At 34.8% G+C, this 23,031-nt stretch overlaps 1 protein-coding gene, 1 non-coding gene and 1 pseudogene across 5 annotated transcripts in view; 2 read left to right on the top strand and 1 right to left on the bottom strand.

Moving 5' to 3' along the window:
- The window catches only part of Ylpm1 (YLP motif containing 1), a 69,640-nt gene that overhangs the window by 2,486 nt on the left and 44,123 nt on the right, over positions 1–23,031 (bottom strand). For 3 of the 4 annotated variants that reach the window (XM_047537553.1, XM_047537558.1, XM_047537555.1), the window contains 10 exons: positions 22,223–22,377; positions 17,974–18,036; positions 17,597–17,716; positions 17,221–17,397; positions 17,053–17,136; positions 16,690–16,773; positions 14,269–14,349; positions 11,093–11,144; positions 5,975–6,105; positions 206–387 (listed from right to left, as the gene is read on the bottom strand). In XM_047537553.1, the coding sequence (XP_047393509.1) occupies positions 241–387; positions 5,975–6,105; positions 11,093–11,144; positions 14,269–14,349; positions 16,690–16,773; positions 17,053–17,136; positions 17,221–17,397; positions 17,597–17,716; positions 17,974–18,036; positions 22,223–22,377 (1,094 nt within the window). In that variant the 3' untranslated portion in view covers positions 206–240. Of the gene's footprint in view, positions 1–205; positions 388–5,974; positions 6,106–11,092; positions 11,145–14,268; positions 14,350–16,689; positions 16,774–17,052; positions 17,137–17,220; positions 17,398–17,596; positions 17,717–17,973; positions 18,037–22,222; positions 22,378–23,031 lie in introns of those variants that run through there. The other variant, XR_007106719.1, reaches the window with a different exon arrangement.
- Trnaa-cgc (transfer RNA alanine (anticodon CGC)) lies at positions 4,268–4,340 on the top strand. Its single transcript has one exon. It is a non-coding gene; the product is annotated as a tRNA-Ala (tRNA).
- Positions 18,970–19,183, top strand: LOC124973935 (NADH dehydrogenase [ubiquinone] 1 alpha subcomplex subunit 1-like; annotated as a pseudogene).

The raw sequence follows: 23,031 nt of genomic DNA, 5'->3' as shown, positions 1-23,031 counted from the left end.
AAGTTCTGTATTTTTATGAGTAAGGATTACAGAACACTGATTTCTTTTCTACTACATTCTATATTATAAATGTTAGCAACTAGTTTATACTTACTCTTTCAGAATTAGAAAATAGAGCATTTTTAGCAATGCATGCTATCTTCTTTATTATAAACCCTCTGAAGGAACCACACAGTAGGTTATTTATATGGCTGGGTACTCTTACCTTAGAGGAATAATGATTCCATTCAAAAACTAAGTTCATATATATTTGGTTCGATTGAGGGCTTTTTCAGCCAGATGACCACTTTCATCTGTAATCTTCTCCCAATCTGTCTGTCCGACCACAAAACCTATGGCCCTTTTCCTATCTGCATCCTTCTTTTCTTCCAGGTCTGCCCATCTCACCTAAAGAGAATATAGATTAGGCTGGGCTATAAAGAAAAATAATATGCAAAGGTCCCCCTTCCTCTTTGGGTTAATTTAAGGGGCAGAATAACACATGTGAAACTACAAGTTCAGATAACAGTAAAAATTAACCCAGAACAGAAGAAAGCCATATATCTTACTCAAGTCACCAAGTCCTAAACTACCGTAGCTCCTGAGCAGTTCAGCTCTTGGCTCAGTCCTGCCTTCTTCATCTCCTTTGCTGCTCACTCCCTTTTAGCTCACAGGCCTGTCCCCACCCCTCTCTTTTTTAACCTGAAGCACTAATCTTTAGTCTTCCTGCCTCTACTCACCCACTCCAATCCATTCTGCCATAGAGATCTTCCCCCAAATACACAGTTGTGACTTATCTGTTTCAAACTCTTCCCCTTTCCCTAACTATAAGATAAAGTCCACGTGCTCAGATCCCACTTGATCTGGCCCCCATTTATTCTGTGGCATCTCTGGTCAGTGGTGAAGACAAGCAACAGACTTACTTCTGATTCTCAGAGCACATCAGCTCATTTCACATTTAATTTTGCATGTACTAGTCTCTCTTCCTAAAAGGAAGGCACGAGCCTAGTCATCCTTCCATGCTTTATCCCTTTTTTTTCTTTGCCAAATAATCATGTTTAATCATTACTTTTCTGGAGTTACTTTAGGATTTCAACATGTCTACTTTTGAATTTTATGCTGCAGTGTAATTACCCAATTATAGATCTGTCTTCCCCATATAATTTACACACATACTATATATGGACTGAACACTTCTATAACTTTTCTTTTTTGAGATGGGGGTCTCACCAGGTTGCCAAGATTGGTCTTAAACTTGCAATTCTCCTGCCTCAGCCCGCCAGTAGCTGGGATTACAAGCACATGCCACACAGCACCTGGCCTTGTAAAGGACTGAGTTTCATTGATCTCCACACAATACAAATTTCTTGAAATTTAATCTTAGAAAATAGGGAGCTAGTATTATTATCTTCATTCATAACATAGAGGCCCACTGACACAACTGATATAATTTTATATAGCAGAATTACAACTACAGATATCTGATTCAGGGATAGTTCCTGTTGGTACTCTGTTTTTTGAAAAAAATGGACTCGACATATTATATTAATAAATTTTTAAAAATATATGCTGATATACCATATTCTGTAAAAATTCAAATGCTGAAAAGTAGACTATGACCCTGAAGCTTGCAATGCACAGTACCAAAGATTGTATTTTATTTTTTTAAATTTTTATTTATTTTTTACAAGTATTTTTACTTGTAGGTAGACACAACACCTTTGTTTTATTTATTTATTTTTATATGGTGCTGAGGATCAAAACCAGTCCCTCATGTGTGCTAACCAAGTGCTCTACCACTGACCCACACCCCAGCCCCCAAAGACTGTATTTTAAATGTGCTTGTGATTTATTTATTATCTGTGTCAAAGAGAGGGAACCAGAATATCAAAACTCCAAGATCTTTACATTAGAATTAGACATGCATTATTGCTCTAAGCTATTAGCATTCCCTTTTCCCATTTGCAGCACTGGTTATGAAATGACCAGACTTCTCCTAACGCAATCATGTGGTCAAAGGGAATATGTGTAGTAACTGTGGTGGGAGAAAGTTAATAACACCTGATTCTTCTTAAAGTAGATATCTTAGTGAGTAGAAAACCTATACCTCAATTTTCTTCAGGCCTTAGTAAAAAGTCTAATAAATAACGTGGACTTTTTGTATACAAAGATCTCTGGGCCTTCTACACATTAAAAAATAAAAAATCAGGGACTGGGGTTACAGCTCAGTGGTAGAACTCTTGCCTAGCTGATGAGGGGCACTGGGTTTGATCCTCAGCACCACATAAAAATAAATAAACATAATAAAGGTATTGTGTCCATCTACAACTAGAAAAAAAATTTTTTAAATCAGTTTAACTTTGGTTAATTCACATACACTCTTTAGATCCACCTGGGATGAAGGATACACATTTTATTGAAAGATAACTTGTGGTAAGGAGTATGAAGGACAGATGGGCACACTGTGACCACTGAATAAGGAAAAGGTAACCAGTTCACAATAAGTTTAAATTCATGTCTGGGGCATCCTCAGCACAGAGCTAAATATGCTGATCAATCTCACCCTGCTACTTTTAAATTTGCACTTTAGATTCTAAGTCTTTAAAACTCTGATAAAATGGAGATATTGGATTAGAAGAAAAAGTATGTTATTTTTCAAATAAGCAGTATGATTAAGCATAAATAACTAATATTTTTGAAGTTGGAATTACAATATATTGGAAAGTGCTATATTTTGTTCACATGTCTAATATATACTGATGCTGTTTACAAGCTAGACTCTTCCACTAGAGATCAGCTACTCAATAGGACTTATTCACAGATTTCACACATAAACATTCAATTGTAGAATGAATGAATGATCATCAAAACACTAACAATAACAGGAGTGGAATAATGACTTTCAGCCAGAAATGGCTACTTTTTTTCCTTTTCTTCTGAGACAGTGTCTTGCCATATTGCCAGGCTAGCCTCAAACTTGCCATCCTCCTGTCTCAGTTTCCCGAGTTGCTGGGATCATAGGTGTGCAACACCATACCTGGCCAAAAATGGCTTCTTGAGTCAATGTCCCTTCTAATTTTCCTAAAGGTACTATTGAGGTTTGTAACACATTTGTTATCTTTCTTTTTTCCCCACTTAACTGTAAAAAACAAAATTTTGTTATAACACAGAAAAATCTTGGCTAACATTCAAAGGTTTAATTATATATATTTCATCCACTATTAAGAAAAATATTTCTAAAATACATGAATTCATCAAACAAGGAAAATGTTCACATTCCACAGTCATAAAAGAAATACAAAATAGAGTCCACATGAGCTGCCATTTCATACCCAACTAAGCCATTGAAATGTCTTAAAAATAAGTATATTTTAAAGTTTTGCCATTTAAGTACATTTCTAATATGATCAAATCTACAAACTACCTTTTGTTGTGATGAAAGTTAATCCCAGGAATCTATTTGGTATTTGTAAAAAGCTGAACTACTCTTGAAATCAAGAGACCCCAAAAAAGAAATGGAATAATGTATGCTGTATTCTTGCTACTTGTAAGATCTTTTTCCCTTGTGCCCTGATATTGATTTTGGTGAGTCATTTGAGGGTTATAAACTATTTAAAATCAAGATAAGAGGCAGAGGGAGGAGGTTAAAGAGGAGCCATTTCAGAACTAGGTCACTTAGCCATTTAGAACTAGGATGTGCACCCCTCAGTTTTCTCTTGCTACCCAACTTAACAGTAAACTGTAAGGGGTCATATACTTATGCACAGGGTGACAGATGTCTGAGTAAAAGTAAAGAAAAATATTTCTCATTTCAGAGTATGTGTTGTTACCAGAACTACACTGAATTATTATCTCCAAACTACTTTCTAAGAAGGTGACACTGTCTATTTCTGTTGGCCTCAACCTTAAAATTGGAGTAACAGGTACCATCCAAATAGTCCTTGAGAGGAGCTGGACACAAATGGGAAAGTTAGAGGGGGACCCCCCCCCCATTCTCCAAGCTATACAGAAAAGGGGGTGGCTAGGTGGCTTATGGGCTGTCTGCAGTATTTTAAATAGCCTTGAAAGCTGGATTCTTTGAAATGGTATCTACTTTAATGATGTTTTACTGTCACTTTTAGTCTCTTTAGAAAAAGTATTCTTTTTCATATTCAACCACTGAGGAAATTCATAAAAAAAGAAATACAAAGAAATGATGTGTAAAGAGAATTATGTATTATCCCATTCTTAATATGAAATGGTATTTCCCCCCATATATCAGATAGTCAAAAAGTTTGATTACAGGGCTGGGGATATAGCTCAGTTGGTTGAGTGCTTGCCTCGCAAGCACAAGGCCCTGGGTTCAATCCCCAGTACCTCCCCCCCCCCAAAAAAAAAAAAAGTTTGATTACAGACAGGACTGTGGGTGTAAGTGTGGTAAAACAGGTATTTATTTACATGTGGATAAAGAAACGGTTGGACCTTTTTGGAAAATAATCTTATAATATCTGTCAGAATGATAAATCTATTGCATGACCTCCTAGCTTTAGTGCTAAAAATTCACCCTAAGGATATATTTGCAAAAAGCTGCCAAGGCTTATGCCCCATGACTTCTACCACAGTATCTGTATTAGCAATAAAATGGAACTAACATAGGCATCCATCAATAATGGACTGGGTAAATAATTGTACAACAAAACGATGGCACACTGGGCAGCCTTTTAAAAACAATGTTAGATCTGTATGTACCTACCTAGAAAGATCAAGATACACAAGAAAACTTGTTCAGAACAGAGTATATATGATCTCTTTTCTTAGTTTGTTTTAAAAAATACACATATCTACCACTTTAACTGAATCCATCATCTATGTGGTACACCCATCCCATGTTCTGGCTTCATTTCTTTGCTCCCTTTCATAGTAAAACTTCCTCTTCATTCTCTGTTCTACACTTCTCCTCCAGTATGCTCCAAACTGGCTGCTTCTTTTTTTTTTTTTGGTCCCAGGGATTGAACCCAGGAGCACTTAACTACTGAACCACCTCCCCAGCCCTTTTAATTTTTTATTTAGAGACAGGATCTCACTACCTTGCTTAGGGCCTTACTAAGTTATGGAGGCTGGCTTTGAAATCACGATCCTCCTGCCTTGGCCTCCTGAGCTGGCTCCAAAATGGCTTGTCTCTCATCTAAGAGAAGAACAATCAGCAGCAACCCTCATGTTGCCAAATCTAATGACCATTTCTGTTTTCAATTTGTCTTTTCACTTAAAAATTGATTATTTCTTCTTGAAAGACTTCTATCTGAACTTCTAAATTTTAGAGTCCAGCATCCCATTTTCTTTTCTAAACTTTCTCCTTGGGCAAGATCATTCAGTTTCATGGTTTTAAATATCATTTTCTCAAATTCATTATTTCACTTGGGACTCTCCCTTGAATTTCACACTTGTAAATCCAATAGTCAATTTAATACTTGATACTCCTGGCCTCAAGTGATTCTCCTACCTCAGCCTTTTGAATAGATGGGACTACACCACATCCAGGTCTTCACTTAGATTTCTAACTTAACTGGTCCCTCACAAAACTTACGCTTATGACTCCATATTTCTTTCTTGGTAAATGACATCACAGAAACCTAAGGAAGTCACCCTTGATGATCTCATCTATCATTGGACCCTCTACATAAAATCCATTAAGAAGTTCCATAGGTTCTCTTTAATATCCTACTCGGTAACCCCCCCTTACCTCATGACAAAATGACACAATGGTTATTCCCAACTCCTTTAAAATTAACAACACACTAACCATGTGAGGTTCTGTTCTCCATTTTTTAAGTCACTTGCACATTGTGACCTAAAATTTGTAAGGTCTCACTCCTTTTTAGAATGTGTAATGTGATACAGTATAAACTAACATGCTCTAAAAAATGGCATTCACATAATTATCTCTTCATAGTTTTCTAAAATCTGATGCTTAAATAGGTCCTTCCTTTGTTGTAAGTTGTTGACAAAAGTCTCTTACCCTCTTCTTCCCAGGCTCAGAAGCACGAGTTTCATAATCATCAGGGAGCTGAAGATAATCCTCCATTCTGCTGGCAATCGCCTCCCAGTCACGTTTCCTTTTAGTACCAGTCCTCAAGCCATCCAACTTGTCTGAGGGACAAACACAGAGCCGGAGCATTAAGGAAGGGTGTGAATTTGCACATGATACATACACAAGGGAAAAGAAGTCTGGAATACTTTCAGGGGGGGATTATCCACATTTTTGAGTGTAGCATCACTTGCAGATCCAAACTATCTTCTTAGTTGAGATAATGTCAAGTTCTGTGCGATTTCCAGTCTGTCTGATGTTTGTACTAACCACTGTTACATTACAGTGATGGTTTAGTAACAAATAAAGCAAGAAAAGGCATTTGTCCTCTGGCCTCTTCTGGTTCCTTGTTCTCCCATACTCCCCAATTCACACTTCATCTCTCATGTTTTGAAGAAAAATGAAAAGTTGGATTTTTCTAAGACAATTACTTCCACTTTTTTCTTCAACACAACATTAATACCATTCATTTCATTTGCAATTGTGTGTAGTACTGTATCATATGAAAAGTAAGTAGTACTAACAACGTAATGATATTTAGGAAGATTTAAGATGCACAGTTTCTTAGGATTCTGGCTGCTGTGAGAGGATTAACCATGAATTAATGTTTATAAATAAGATGACTATATGAGATTACCACTTTCTTCTGATACATCATGAAATACTGTTAACCATACTGAGGCTAAGAGCTCAAAGTGACCAGATCTGATATTCCTTTCTGAACCCTGAATTTCAGAGGGCCAGGCCTCCCAAGAGCTTACAACTATAATCAATTATATGAACAAGAATTCCACATCCAGAAACTATGAGATAGGAGATTAGGTGTCTTAAAGAAGAACACGCAATGAAAATGTGTTGTGTCTTTTTTATTGATTATTAATAATTGATCTTGAATACTACATGTGGAATATTATGAATCATACACATTTTTAGCTACAATAAAGCACTAAACTTTTGAATTACCTGAAGTTATATAATCACACTATTATGAAAGTAAGCCAAAAGGTAAGCCTAAAAGCTTCAGGAACACAATGACCACACTTCATTTAACTCCATAGCGGGTGCAGAATGTATATAATAGAAATCTTTAAGGAAGCAAGTTGGAGGGAACTTGATATGAAAAGTGCAATGGAAGCAGTGGCAAGAAGGAGGGTGAATTTATGCTTCAAATATATGAATTTCACACACAACAAACTGTACAATCTTTAAAAACCAGAAAGAATTTGCATAATTGGCAGTTTTTAGTTCCAACCCCCCACCCCCAACAAACAGTTATCACTGAAAAATCAGTAAGGCAAATAACAACACTTTATAAAACTCAAGAAAAGTTTTATCATCTTGTTTTGGCAACATTTTCACATGGGTGGGTTCTGTAGAACCAGTCTTCTATTTCCTCTGCAGATCACATGCTGTACCAAGTGGCTCTATCTACAGGCCATATTACACACAATCTTAAAGAAGTGACCCCTTGACTGCACAGGGACACAGGATATGGTATTTGAAAATGAACAAGGTCCTATAAGCAATAACACTAGTCTCAGTTCAACAGTGTACAGTATTACCAGAAGAGTAGGAAGCTCCAGCACACTTATTAAATAAACTTCAATGGAGTTTGAAACTTAATACAATCAATTTTAACATTAACATACTTCAAAGGAAAAAAATTCACATTTCAATTCGAAGAATAGAGAGTATGGCCAGGCAGCAATGCAGAAGGGCAGTGAAAACTGCAAGAGCTTTTTCTCATACAATGATGTATGACAGGAGGTACAGACCAGGTGTTCTAGTCCAGAAGAGCAGGCATTTCTAGTCTGAGCACCCTTGTTTCAAATGTTTAATTTGAAATCTTATTGTGCAATCTGTTTAAAAGTTTCCTTGTTGGGACTGAAGAAAGGTTCATACCTCTTCCACATGGCATACTGGAAACCCAAACACACAGATGGATGGCATAAGGTGAGGGAAGAGGAATCTGGGTTCTTAATTATAGAAGGAAGACTGGTGTCCAATACACTCACACTAATGATTTTCAGAGGTCTGAGATTCAAAAGATGAAGTTTTAAAATGATGATGAATTTTAAATCCAACTTGGAGGCCACAGAATTTTTACATCTTTAAAACAGTAAATATTATTATATAGCACAACAGAAAAATTCTTTCGATACATCTAAGTATTTCCTAAATGTAAATAATATTTCTGAAAATCTGTTCAGAGTGAACATACAAGGGTTATGTGCCTATACAAATAATAATTACATTCCAACTGTGAAGAGATGAGTCTGTCTGATGTGCAGAAGGCCAATACACAACAACTCAAGTACAGAAAAATGACACTGAGATGAGAAAGACAAAAGTATTTTAGATGGTGAAACCTAAGTTAGGATGAAAATGGTCTCAAATGTTCTAGTTCTTACATTTTGGGAAACTAAAAACAATGCTAAACTTTAAGTAGCTTCAATGCTGAATCCCAGCATCTGATGTGGCAATGTAATACCCACCTTGCTTTAGGATGCCTGTGTGCCAGCTGGGAAGGAATAGTCAGGTGTAACTAAAGGTGGACCACAGGCAGCCTTCAACAACTCCATGATACCCATATGAGATGTAGCTCAGGTCCCTGTTCTGAACTATTTTAAAATTATGTTGATTTTGGTTTAACACTCAGACACAGGCTGAACTATATACCGGGCACAGATCAAGACTGCAATGAGACCTAACCAGATGCTTGAAAGATTATAGGTCAGAATTTTCTTATTGGCAAACTCATTTGTGAATCAAATTCTTCAATTCCATTTGGCTCAATGTGTGACACTGCTAAAGTTTAATATGTTTTCACCCAGCATAATCATGTTACCAAGAGTAATTTAAGAATGTTGGCTGAGTACTCAGAAAAATCAATTATGCCTGTTAACTAAACATATTAAATTTATTATGATAAGGAGAGCAACATAAATAAGCTAATTCTCAGATGAAGCTCCTCATGAGTTAAAGGAAAACCTCTTAACTGGCTCAATGGACCAATCTCAAAGGAGTAAGCACTTTTAAGAAACCACACATTGGATTTGCCTTCCTCAATGGACGGATTAGCTCTCAAGATAATACAGTGGTGCAAGATGCAAGTCCTTATACAAAGTATCATTGTCACTCCTATTAAAAACAATCAAAAATTCAACTGTAAACTTAGAATTTATTTTCTAGATTTATTACCAAATTTAACCCTAACATTTCTGCAATTCATTGTCTAACACTGTCTTTAAAATTGACTCCATCTGTGTAAGATATATTTTCTGGTATACAAGCCAGAATTCTTCCCAGAAATTAATACCAATATTGAAGTCATATTTTACTGAATAATCATCACAATTAAATTCCATTTTCTTTTCTCCTTAGAAACTAGAAAGGAAAGTAGAAAATGGACTGGCTCCAGTTTAAAAAACCACTATCCCAGATCACATATTACACAATGCCTCTGAAGAATAATTGCTGAGTTAAAATAGTTATCACTTTTACAATCACCTTATCTATTTTTATTTATGATCCTTCTTTGCTCCAAAAGATAATCACCATTTAGAGAACCAGAAGAAAGAAATGGTCTTAGTGTCTTACAGATTATTTCCAAAGTACAGAACCTCGGAGTTAAATCTAACGTCAAAATAAGTAGAACCAAAGCATCATTATATAAAAAATTAATTTGTGGTTATAACTCTCCACATATTTAATTGCATTTAAACACATATGTGCTTCAGGTCTAAGGAAGGAGACAGCTGGTTATTATTGAGATTTCCCACAGAGGAAAGAAGAGTAGAATATGTCAGTAAGCCACACACAGTTTTCACTTGACAAAGACTAACAAAAAGTCTTTTTTGTTTGTTTTTAGTGCTGGGGATGAGCTAGGGCCTCACACATGCTAGGCAAGCACTGAGCTACATCCCCCGCCCTAAAAAATATTTAGGTTTTTCAACAAAAACCTATTTCAATAATGTAGTAATACTATAGTTTATGGAACTACTTTTTAAACACCTGGTCAATATCAACAGCTAGCACAAGCAGCTGTGCAAAACAGAAGGCATAATCTACACAACTGTGTATTTTCTCTGGTGCCAGAAACTCAATGACTAAATTTGTTCTATGAAATAAAGATGTTTAGATGGTTCCTCGAGTTTTGGAGTCACAGTATGATACCAAGAAGAGAAAAGCAGAGGCTAACAGTCATGCTTCACACATCAGTAAGCTTTTGTACTTCCAAAAGTTTCTAGCATGTTTTCTTAAAATTTTTTACTGATACATCTTAATCAACATGTTAAATGTTCTCTTTAAATGAATAACAAAATTTTTAAAAATATTTTATAGTATCACCATGAAATACTGGAGGAATCTATTTGATTGTGATTTTTTTTTTTTGCTTGATGAAAAACCTCACATTAAGCAACTTCAAAGTTTGATTTAAACAATCATTTTAACTGGTTTACCTTGTAACCTGGTCCTAAAGACAACTTGAAGCAAATTTTATATGAAATCTCATAAAACAGGCTCTTCAAAAATCTAAATTAGGTATCCACTTCCCTATATCCAGACACACTAATTCATAACACAAGAAAAATACGTGCCTTTTAATTAATCTTTAAACTTTAATATTTATTATAATTATTTTCCTTTTCCAAAGTATTCATAAACAGGTTCAACTTTGGGCTGCAATTAAATATTCTTTAAAAGAAGAAATGTCACCAGCACCAATATTTCTGATCAATATAAAACAATGAATGTTAGAAGTGATAGTATTTTGCTATTAAATTTATCAATATTTCAATTTACTCTAAAAACTTCAAACGGTATAGAGAGCAATCCTTTTAAAACTCTGTTTTTTTCTCCCACATGCTGTCACAAGATTTAACTAGTTAAACCAAAAGCTAATGAAACAGATTGGAGGGTGTGAGGCAGGTCAAAAATTGTGTTTTCAGCTGAAGTTTTGGGAAATTTGATCTTCTTATAGCAGAAAGCTCTATGACCATTACCACCAGGTATCACATATAAAAACAGGAAAAAGGAAATACCCACCTAGCTTTGCCTCAGAAGTGTCCATCTCCCATTTGCTTTTCGGAATGTAACCCTAAATCGTACACAGAGAGAAGCTCGAAGGGTTAGAAAGAGACACATACATGCAAAACACTTTTGAACTGGAAAAGCATTAAAACTGGGAATGGATTCAGTTTCCACTCACTAGTTGTAAATATATCCTTAGGGAAAACACAATCTCATTATCTTTGAAGAAACTAAAAGACCAAATTCACCAAACTTCACTGCATGGATTTCAGGGTAGTCACTTCAGGACAGTATTGTGAAGGCGCTTTGAGGCAGCTACAGTTCAGAACTCAAAACTGTAGTGTGAACAACAGCTGTATAGCAATTATGATAAGAATGTACAGATAGTTACTATGCCAAAATTAATATCATTCAGAGTCTGATATTAATCACTAGCTAGGTGATTTTCTAACACAGCTGCTATTCTCAAGTGATTGTAGCCAGGAGGTCCAAAATGTGTTCTTCAAGACAGTTACTTGACAGTCCAGTGTCATTTTAAGTACTCGAAAGAAAGAAGGAGGGCTGGAGCACTGAACCCAACTACCCAATTATGAAGTTCAAACTCACTTTAAAATGACTCAATCCATGTACCAGTTAGATCTTACAAAGACTAATTTTATTGAATCAATTTCAGAGCATTTCTCTTTCATCAGTTGGAAATTAAATTATTATTTTTGATGTCTTTTAAAATTACGTTTTCCCATTATATGAAAAACCAGAAATCTCCACAATCAACTTACATCTTAGGTATCATGAGATAACTGAGTGGTTTATTTCAAACTCCCAAAACATTTTCCAGTTTCCCAGTGCATCTACTGAACTATGTAGTAATACCTTCCATTTATTTGCCTAGGAAGTATATCCTTTTTCCATGTGATTTATCATGATTGCCCTTTCCTTCATTTAGGCTGTTTTCTATTAGACCCTAACACACAGAAATTTTAACATTAGGACCTAGAAAACAGGACAAATTTATCAAAGGTGTAATTTTTTCTTTTATGACTCATTATGTCTCTCTACTGTTGAGAATATTTGGGTTCATAGAACAGACTGACACACAGCTAAGTTGGAAAGCATGTTGAAAATATGACAATAGCGTCTAGGGAAGAGTTTACTTGAGCAGCAGCAGCATCATACCAGGAAACCTATGGGTTTTACACATTTCTAGTCTTTAGGCCAGAACTAATAATTCAATTTCAGCTTACGAGGTATTTCAGGTTATAAATTATATCACCTTTTTCAAATACATTATTAGAACAAACCACAAGAAAGCTATGCTGAAGCGATGGTGCTAAAGTTAAGTACTGAAGAACTCTGTACAAGTGATATCTCAAAAATCATCTGAAAACCTTAAGCATCACTGGAATAATATAAACTCTGAATCAAATCTACTAGGTTTACTGAAGTACTAAAGAAGGCAAACTACAACAACGTTGATCTCCCGACAAGGATTTTCTTAATCAAGAAATGTTTTAGTTTCATCCAGTTGTATCAATCAACACAGAGTGAAAAATGCAAAGTTAACTGAGAATTCTGTCAAAATGATCTGAATGAAATAAGACTTGCTCTTAACCCTTTGGTTAATATTCTCCAAGAATCTTTTACTCTTGGGATAGACTGCAATAGTAGAAGATCTTGGATTCTGCTCTCTGAACAGGTTAAGAGAAGTTTTAGAACATAAACAAGAAGGATATTAATTTCTGCCTGCTGGAACCATCTGTTCTTTAAAACTCTACCATCCTCCCACTGCTTAAACTGTTAGGCCACTTGGAAATAAAAGAGATAGTCCAGCAGGGTAGAACTCAAAGCTTCCTTGCCATGTCTCTGATGTAAAAATATAGTATTACAGTGTGTTTCACTTTAAAAAATAGTTGTACATTCAATTAAGATCTCCAAGTTTTGACCTACACCCAAGCAACTAAGATGTTATGAACCATATCCTGAACTGAAATCTCTGCAAAGGTGGAGTTTCAGAAAGCTAACGACATTGTAGACTTCTCACATGGTCATTTTCTAGCAATATATATGCTGCAAGAAGCTAAAGAGTTCATTAACCATAGTCCAGAAGAGGGTGGACCTTTAAGTGAAATTTTCTGCCTACATTTTAGATCATGTATGTCAAAATACAACTTATGAAAAATAAACTTTGTTTAAAAAAAAAAAAACATACTGAGACTCAAATGCCATTAACTTTAAAGCTTATTTTTTAATCCACATTTAAAATCTAGGAATGTAGAGGTTGACACCATCTCTATATAAACACAGTTTCTATCAAGAATCCTCTATATCACACATGGGTTTGATGGGACCACTCCTTGGAGATTATACTCTGGGAATTAGGAATGAGGGTTCTTGATTTGTACATTTTCAGAGGAATATGAGAAGCAACTTTAGCAAAAGATGAATATTAAATAATAAGTAATAGTCTGGATTTAAAAAGCAACACTATTCCAAGGCATTGCTTATCTCTGTACCTCATTAGCAAATACTAAAAAGTCAACATAATTCTATAGGTCGCATTTTTTTGAATGACAGGGTAAAGCAAACATCTCTACAGAGGTGTGATCAAAAACATTTACAGTACATAGGAACTTCAAACTCACATTATGTAAGTTTCTAATCAGCCTAAGCAAAATCCATTGGCTACACAATTGAAATTTTTCCCATCACTTAACAGGATAAAATGCAGAAGAACAAATCCAGTAGCCAGTGGCAACCCTCTGCCTCCTCATTCAATTAAGTTCTGACTTAGCTGACAGAAACTCAATTTTGAGATTTTGTAGCAAAGAAGAGACAATTATGCATACGTTGGGTAGGCTCTTATCACATATCTGCAGGAATGTAAGAATGCCCTTTCAAATATATTGATTTTCTTAAAAAGTATACTCCCCTAAAACTATCCACAAATAGATGAATGAGTACAAAGGTAAGTTTCTTAGCACTCAGTTAAAGTTTTCTTTTAACACAGGGTTCTTTTAGTCTAGGGAAAAATAAAAAGTATCCAAAAATTTCCTTTAAGATGATTATGGAAACTTTTACCAATAAAAAGTGTATATCAACAGTAGTAATCTGACCACAGATTTGAATATAAAACCTCCTTAAGAAATCTAATAAAGAGACACTTTGTTCAAAGTGGTTGGTCTGTCTCCTACCAGTTCGCTTTCCTCTTCCTCTGCATCTTTCTTTTCTTCCTTCTGTTCTTCAATATTTGCATCAAAATCTTCCATCTCTACCTACAGTATGCCAGTAATCATTAAAAAACAAAGAAAATTCAGTTAATACTTGGAAGCCACTGAATTACTCACTTAGGTCAGGAATAAGCACAATTGCACAGAGTTTAGAAGCACAAATCACTATTAATTTTGAAACAGAACTGATAAAGACAGAACAATATTCTGGCCTGGAAATCCATTTTTATACTTCCCTATGAGATTAAATATAATGCTTTAGTCCAAGTAGATGATTACCTATTTCAAATGCTTATGGATTACTGGATTTCTTTTTACAAGCTTTAGCAAGTTTTTTTTTTTTTTTTTTCCTGATCAAGTAAACATATAAATAATTCAAATTTCAAAATATAAGAAAGGGTATAATGAAAAGTGGGATGACAGTAGCTTGGCCCAGAATGAGAGCAATGCAAATCAGAGTATAGAAATTTGAGAAGCTATTTTATAAGGTAAAATTGACAAAACTTGTAACTGATTACATGGTAAATAGATAGGGTTAAATGGTATAGGGGACAGTAAAGTCAGAGACAACTTTCTGATTACTAGTTCTACCAATCAAGTGATCGGACCGAGCATGGTGGCACACACCTGTAAGCCAAGTGGCTCAGGAGGCTGAGGCAGGAGGATTGCAACTTCAAAGCCAGACTCAGCAACTTAGTAAGGCCCTAAGCAACTAAGCAAGACCCTGTCTCAAAATAAAAAATAAAAAACAGGCTAGGGATGTGGCCCTGTGGTTAAATGCCCCTGGGTTAAATCCTCAGTACCAAAAATAAATAAATAAATAAATAAATTAATTAATTAAAAATAAGTGTTTGGTGATTTTAATTGAAAAAAACAGAATACTAGAAGAGGAAAAGGTATGGATGCATTACGTTTTGGACTGGTTGAGTTTAAGGTGCACTAAGATAATTCTTTTTTGGTGGAGAATTTAGAAAATAATCATGGAAGAATTATAAAAGTTACCTATACTCCCTCCATTAAAAAATTAAGATTGTAATATAAGGAACAAAACCAGCAATCCAAGCTATCATCATGAGCATGAGAGTGGCAATCTAAGGTACCAGAAAGATTCAGATCATTTACATGATGTGCAAAGTAGAAATCAAGTTAAGCACAGAGTCCTAAAGCAGGGAAGCAGGAGAAGTCAATAAAGGAGACTGAAAAGTGATAGCTAGGAAAATAAAAACAAAGCCAGAAGAGTGCAGACTCAAAAGTCAAGAGAAAAGTAAGTTTTCAGGAAGGTAGGCATAGTCAACTGTGTCACATGTGGCTACAAAGTTAAGTAACCAAAATGAGAATAGTCCACTATCACGAAAATTACTGGTGAGAGGGTCAGTAGGGAATGGAAAGGGCAAAAGTCAGAGGAAATGGGCTGAGGAGTGGCATGAGGGTTAAAAACACAATGACAACGTTGAGTATAGATAACTTCCAATCACAGAAGAGATGAAAAACAGAAGTAAACAGCAATTAAAATGGAAAAACCTCTCCTTTTCATCATAAAGATTTTCTTCCACAAAATTCCTAATGAGTGAAAATGTGTTAGAGAACAGGATATCCATAGTTCCAAAGAACTTCCCTTATAGATTATTATTACAAAGAGAGAAAGGTGGAAAAACTCAACAGATACTACCTTGGTCAAGCAATGTCTAAATCACAAGACAAACTGACATCATATGGCCCCTGATGGGGAGCACCAAGGACACAACATCACTCATGAAGCATTCCTGCTAAAGTTCAACCTAAATCTCAGCACACAAATAAGCAAACCCAAACTGAGGCTCATTCTAAAACACAACTGGCCTACAATCTTCAGAAATTGTCTTTATGTTATGATAGGCTGAGAAATTACTTTAACTTTTCACTATTATGAAAGAACTAAATTCTGGAATTTAAAAGAATCGCTATAAAGCATGTAATAGGAACAGTTGGTAAAATCTGCATATGAACTATATATAATTCAAGAAATGTAATTCAGGAAACATTATTTAATATAATCTTTTATCAATGTTAAAGTTCCTGAATTTGATAATTAACTGGTTTTATAAGAGAATGTACTTGTTCTTAGGAGATACCTACTAAAGTATTTAAGGATGACAGGTTATGAGGTCTGCAACTTAATCCTCAAATGGTTCCACACTAATAATGCCAACATTAATAACAATATTAAGCATATATCTACATGGAGAAAAAGATGGCAAAATATTAATAATTGGTGAATCTCAATGAAAGGTCTGAGGTGCAGGTATTATACTATTCATGTAACTTTTCTATATGTTTTTACATTTTTCAAAGTAAAAAAGGTGGAAAAAAAAGTTTTTAAACTGCATTTAGGCTAAAGGTACACACCTCTTCAATAGCAGCATCTTGCAGCAAAGAACGAATGTCTAGGCGCATCATGTGACGAGGTGCAGTTTCCCAGTGATCAGCCATCTATTGAGAAATTCAGGAGGTCAAGTTATTTCTAGAAACTACTCATATAATGGCCAAGTGAATATCCAAGATAAAGTTAACTAATACTGTGAAGTGTAACAGGCCAGTTTCAGGAAAAGTCAAGCCACCCCTTTCACATATACATAGGAAAAGAAACATTTATAAAGCAGGTAGAAAAGATATTCTAAAAGAAAACAGGATAAACAAGAGCTTCCAGATAACAGTGCTAATGTTGAAAAAATAAAGTTTAGGGTACTCTACCACTGTTTCTGAAATCACCTTATTTATTTCTTTAAGCTTTCTTCCATGAATATTTCTCTTGCCACAAGTCTGGTTATCTGCACTCATTTCAGCCAAATATACCTAAGCACAATAAATAATGATTAGGCAAAGAAATATAAAACTTATATGAAAATGAAGTGTTTTCAAGTTCTTTTAAGAGTATACCTCAAATCCCTTGGTTTTTGCTGCACTCCAAAACTGGTCAAAATGTCTAACTCTGTCATTGATAGCATCCAGAATGATGAAGGGGAAAAAGCCATCATCCAGAGTCTTTTTAAAAGTTTTGAACATGCTGGTACGGTATGTCTCTTCCATTTCAGCTTCATATTCGTATTCCATTACCTAAATTCAGCCCCGCCAAAGATCTGAAGTTAGCCAAAGCAAAGACTCATCTGGATAAAGACGCTTTTGTAGTCTTCCCTTCTACCAAAGTTTGTGTTCAGAAAAGTGAAGCTTTAGTCTTCAAAAAAGTACATATCTCTCCTTTAAATACTATTAATGAATTAAATTCAGAATGTAATCTAAAAGGAATATATCATACCTTCTTTTTCACTTTCTTTCCAGAATCTGGATCTTTTTCTTCTTTTTCTACTTCAGTGATGAAGTAATCATCCAGGCTTAAAACTCTGGGTGCAGGTCCTCCAAACTCTACCTCCTTATCCTAAGAATCAAATAGTCAAGAAGGTTAAAGAAAGAAAATCTATGACATATATTAAAGAATGTTAATTAACTAAGAACACCAACATTTTCTCTTACAGTTAAATAATACATAATTTTCTGGTGGCTACAAATCATGCAGAGGCAAAAACACTTGTTTCAATAGATAAAAAAATTTATATGAGACAACACGTACCATGGATCCACTAAAACACTGCTCACTAACATAAACAACTGATTTTTCCACTTTCTCATACTCACTCGAATAAGTTTTGCAACATGTGTCTTTCCACTGCCAGGTAATCCTCTCATTATAACAACAATCTGAAACACAATGGGGAAAAAAATCACTCAGGGGAGATTTTTTTGCAATGAGATCTTAGTTAACACTGACCTAAGATAAAAATAATACAATGGACGTTATCAAACCACCATGGATGATGTTAGAAATTAAGAGTAGGAAAAAACTGAGGAAATTCACAAATATGTAGAAATTAAATAACATATTCCCAAATAATCCATGAGTCAAAGAAGAAATCCAAACAGAAGTAAAAGAATACTCTGACATAAATGTAAATAAAGATACAATATACCAAAGTTCATGGGATGAAGCTAAAAAAGTGCTTAAAAGATATCTTGTAAGTGCCCATATTAAGAAAGATTTAAAATCAATAACCTAAATTTCCACCTTAAGAAACTGGAAAAAAGAAGAGCAAACTAAACCTAAAGAAACAGAAGGAAGGAAACACTAAACAAAAAACAATAAAGATTAGAAGTTACTAAAACAGAAAATAAAATATAGAAACAAAAATCAATAAAACTTGTATGGTTTAGAATGGTTTGAATGTGTTCTTCAAGGGATCATACACTGGAAGGTTGGTTCCCCACTCGGTGCAGTGTTGAGGGGTAAAACCTTTAAGAGGTATGACTTAGGAGCTGGGGGTATATGTAACTCAGTGGTAGAGCACTTGCCTAGCAAATGTGAGGCACTGGGTTTGATCTTCAGCACCGCATAAAAATAAATAAAATGAAGGTATTAACAACAACAAAAAAAGAGGGATGGCTTAGTGGGAAGTAATTAGGTCACTGGGGGATGTGTAATGTAGTTCTTGAGGAACCTGGATCTTTCCCTCAAGAGTGGAATATTATAAAAAGAGTGAGCCTGGGTTGCTGCAGGGTTTACTGGGAAAGGCGTTGAACCTGGTCACCTCTAAGGAGCTTAAGGGGTAGGGTTTTGGTTTAGATTAGCATGCCGATATGTGGTTTGAGATTCATCCAGGACTCAGCATAATGGGTATGTACTTGGTTATCCCCAGAGAGGCCACTGCCTACGACCACAATTTTACTAATAGGGGCTAGGAAAAAAGGGTTGCCCATTTTCCCTATCAGTAGAGTTTGATGGAAAGAGACAGTCGCATATCTGGAGTTAAATGGTTATTATATATTAAAGGGTTTGAAGAACATTGATTAAGGGAGTATTTTTATGATTGAGAGAGAAACCTTAGTATGGTCATCTACCCCTGCTAGAAGGTTAGGTGATATATTATGTAGCAAATAGTGTGTTATATAACACATAATCAAAATAAAATGGAAACCCAAATAAAATGGAAAAAAAAAAAATAAGCCTAGCCTCTGTGTCTCTCTGACTTTTTGTCACACCATGTTATCTCTCCTCTCACATACTTTCCCACATGGCCAGAAAGTCCTACTACAGCCAATTGGATTCTGGCACCATGCTCTTCAATCCCCAAATTTGTGAGCCAAATAATACCTCTTTTCCTTACAAAGTACCTAGTCTCAGGTATTTTGCTATAGGAACAGAAAATAGACTATAAAATCAAAAGCTGGTTCTAAAAAGATCAACAAAATTAATAAACTTTTACTTAGACTATGAAAAAAAGAGAAGACTCAAATTACTATAATCAGAAATGAAAGAGGGAACCTTACTGCCAACTTTACAGAAATAAGAGACTGAATCAGTAATTAAAACAACACTAACAACAAAAAACTACCCACAAAGAAAGGTCCAGGCCCAGATGGTTTTATCACTGAAGTCTACCAATTCTTCACAAATTCTTCCATAAATAAAAAGAACAATCCTAAATTATTTTATTGCCAGCATTACTCAGCTACTAAAACCAGACAAAGCTATCACATAAGAATTACAACATTTTAGGGGCTGGGGAGATAGCTCAGTTGGTAGAGTGCTTGACTCACATGCAAAAGTCCCTGCATTCAATCCTCAGCACCAAAAACCAAAAACAAACAAGAATTACAACATTTGTTAAGAATATGGGTATAATAGTCCTCAACGATACTAGCAAATGGAATCCAGTAATATATAAAAAGAACTCTATACCTTCACCAAGTGTGATTCATTCCAGGGGTAAACATAAAAATCAAATAATGAAACACATCATATCAATATATTTAGTATATTATATTAACACACTAAATACCAAAATTCTCCTCTGTTGGTAGTGCACTTGCCTAGTATGCCCAAGGCCCTGGATTCAGCCCTCAGCACCACCAAAAAACAAAAAAGCAAAAGCAAACACCAAACATCACACAATCATCTTTATATATATATATACACACACACACACACATATACACATATACATAAAAATATATACACATATATATTTTTTTCAGTTGTTAATGAACCTTTATTTAATTTATTTATTTATATGTGGTGCTGAGAATCGAACCCAGTCCCTCAGACATGTCAGGCAAGTGCTTTACCATTGGGTTACAACCCCGGCCCCATAATCATATTAACTGACATTAAAAAAGTATTCAATAGAACCAAGGAAATTTCCTTAATCTGAAAAAAGTATATCCATGAAAAATCAATAGGTAACATCATACTTAATGGTAAAATTCAGAGTTCCCTAAAGGTCAAGAACAAGTCAAGATGTCCACCCTTGTCACATTTATGCAAAACAAATGGAGTGAATTTCAGTATGGGTAATTAGCCCAGAAAAAAAGAAATAAAAACATCCAGCTTAAAAAGGCAAAAGTAGGGGCTGGGGTTGTGGCTCAGTGGTAGAGCGCTTGCCTAGCATGTGTGAGGAACTGGGTTCGATTCTCAGCACCACATAAAAATAAGTAAGTACACTAAAACTATATATTAAGAAAAGAAAAAAAGACAAAAGTAAAACTATTTCCAGATGACATGATCTTACATACAAGAAATCCACTAAAAAACAGTTGAAAATGATAAGGGTCAGTGATACTACAGAATCCAAGATGAATACATAAAAAAATCAACTATATTTCTATACACTTGTGATTAATAACCCCAAAATGAAATTAAGTCATTTACATAAAAAAAATAACATTAAATGTGAATGGATTAAACAATCCAATCAGAAAGCAGACTGTGCTGGGAGTACAGCTCAGTAGTAGAGAGTTTACCTAGCATGTGTGAGACTCTGGGTTTAATTCCAGTACATCAAAATGAAAAAAAAAAAAAAAACAGAAAAGAAAAAAAGATCACATTAAAAAAAACATGATTCAGCTTTCTGGGTCCACAGGAGATACACTTTATATTCAAAGACAAATAGACTAAAAGTAAAGAGATGGTAAAAGACAACAGTAGTACCACTTTATCCTCAGCAGTTTCATCTCTGAAACCACCAATAGTACAAACTCTAGATATAAGCACTGGAATACTGTGACAGTCACTCTGATAACTGAGACAGCTACTAAGTGACCAAGAGGTGGGTAGTGTATACAGTGTGGATAGGCCAGATAAAGGAATGATTCATTTCCTGAACAAGACAGAGCAGGATGGCACAAGATTATGTCAAGCTATTCAGAACAGCATGTAATTTTAAACTCATGAATTGTTTATTTCTGAAATTTTCTATTTAATATTTTAGGGTCACTGATGACTTCAGGTGACAAAATATAGAAAATGAAACCACAGATAAGGGGAGGCTACTATATCATGCAAACAGCAACAACATAAGCTGAAAAAGCTATACTTCACAATAGTAGGCCAAAAAAAAAAAAAAAAAAACACTATAAAACAATGACCTACTAATTCTATACACATGGAATCAAAATATTTAGCTGAAATCTCTAATATCAGTTATTCAAATGGAATAATTACTCTGCAATGGAAGATATATTTAAAAGAATTTATATATTTGGAAGTCACTAAGAAATTAAGCCTAAACTAATCAATGTTCCTAATTCTCCCCCTTTTTGTCCCATATACCATAAAACCAAAACTACTCATATCTGCTTCAAAATGCAATTGACTGAGCTCTCACGAACTTTTTAAAAGTTTTCAATCTTTTTTTGCTAAGAAATTTAGCTCTAACTTCATTAAGGTTCTATAGTATGTGAGTTTATATGGTGATTTAGAGAAGGTAAAGTACCTTGATTCTGATATTATTTCTATGTTGAAGAAAAGTAAGAAAATTCTATTCAGGATATTAACATGACCTCTTATCATCTTCAGAATTACAAGAAAATTAGTCAGCTCCACAGGACTCACTCTTTCAGGTCTGCTCTCCCGACCTGGTGGTTTCAAAATGTCATCCACATTCTTTGATTCAGGTTTCTTCTCAACCCGTGGAGCTGGAGGTGGCTGGTGGCTTAGTGAAGGAGTTGGCAGGGTCATTCGCTCCTCTGGGTAAGTTCTTCGTTCTCCTAGAATTCCAGCAGTTGAATACAATTATTATTTATATAGAAATCATTCTGAAAGTTAACTGCCTACTCTCATCTTAATCATAATTCCCACCAATCTAGTGATTTGAGGGTTAATTTTACTTTAATTAGGGAAAATTTAGAATAATATAAATCTACTGAAATCAAGAAAACAAAAAGGTTTACATATATTTCAGGAAAAGAATGTTCTGCAAAAGATTGAGATCATCCTTGTTTATATTAAAAGTACAAAAAAAAATACAAACAGCAGGACATAGTAAAATAATAAAGAATTTGCTGGACAATCCCAAGCATGACCAATAGTTCTGTAACTTTTGCTTTACAGTTTTAAGAACTAAAATCATCAGCTTAGAAAAGCTTATTTCTATAAATAAATATAAATGTAACTTAGAGCAATGAAAAACTAAAAGCAATCTAAATGTCCAACAATAAAGGTCTCATATTTTGTCTACACAGTAGAATGTGCTCAAGGTCCTGGTTTCAATCCCCAGCACCACAAAACAAACAAAAAAACACATTTATACTTTGATCCCAATTTCATAAATATGTACATGAGAGAATGAGAGGAAAAATATAAAATTTATAATTGTAGTATGATGGGCAATGGATTATAAATGACTTTGTTTCTATTTTTCA

The sequence above is a fragment of the Sciurus carolinensis genome, chromosome 2 (genome assembly GCF_902686445.1).
Source record: "Sciurus carolinensis chromosome 2, mSciCar1.2, whole genome shotgun sequence".
In the NCBI taxonomy this organism is placed as follows: Eukaryota; Metazoa; Chordata; class Mammalia; order Rodentia; family Sciuridae; genus Sciurus; species Sciurus carolinensis.
Note: the sequence above shows the minus strand (reverse complement) of the source record. Positions and strands in the feature narration are given on the sequence as shown.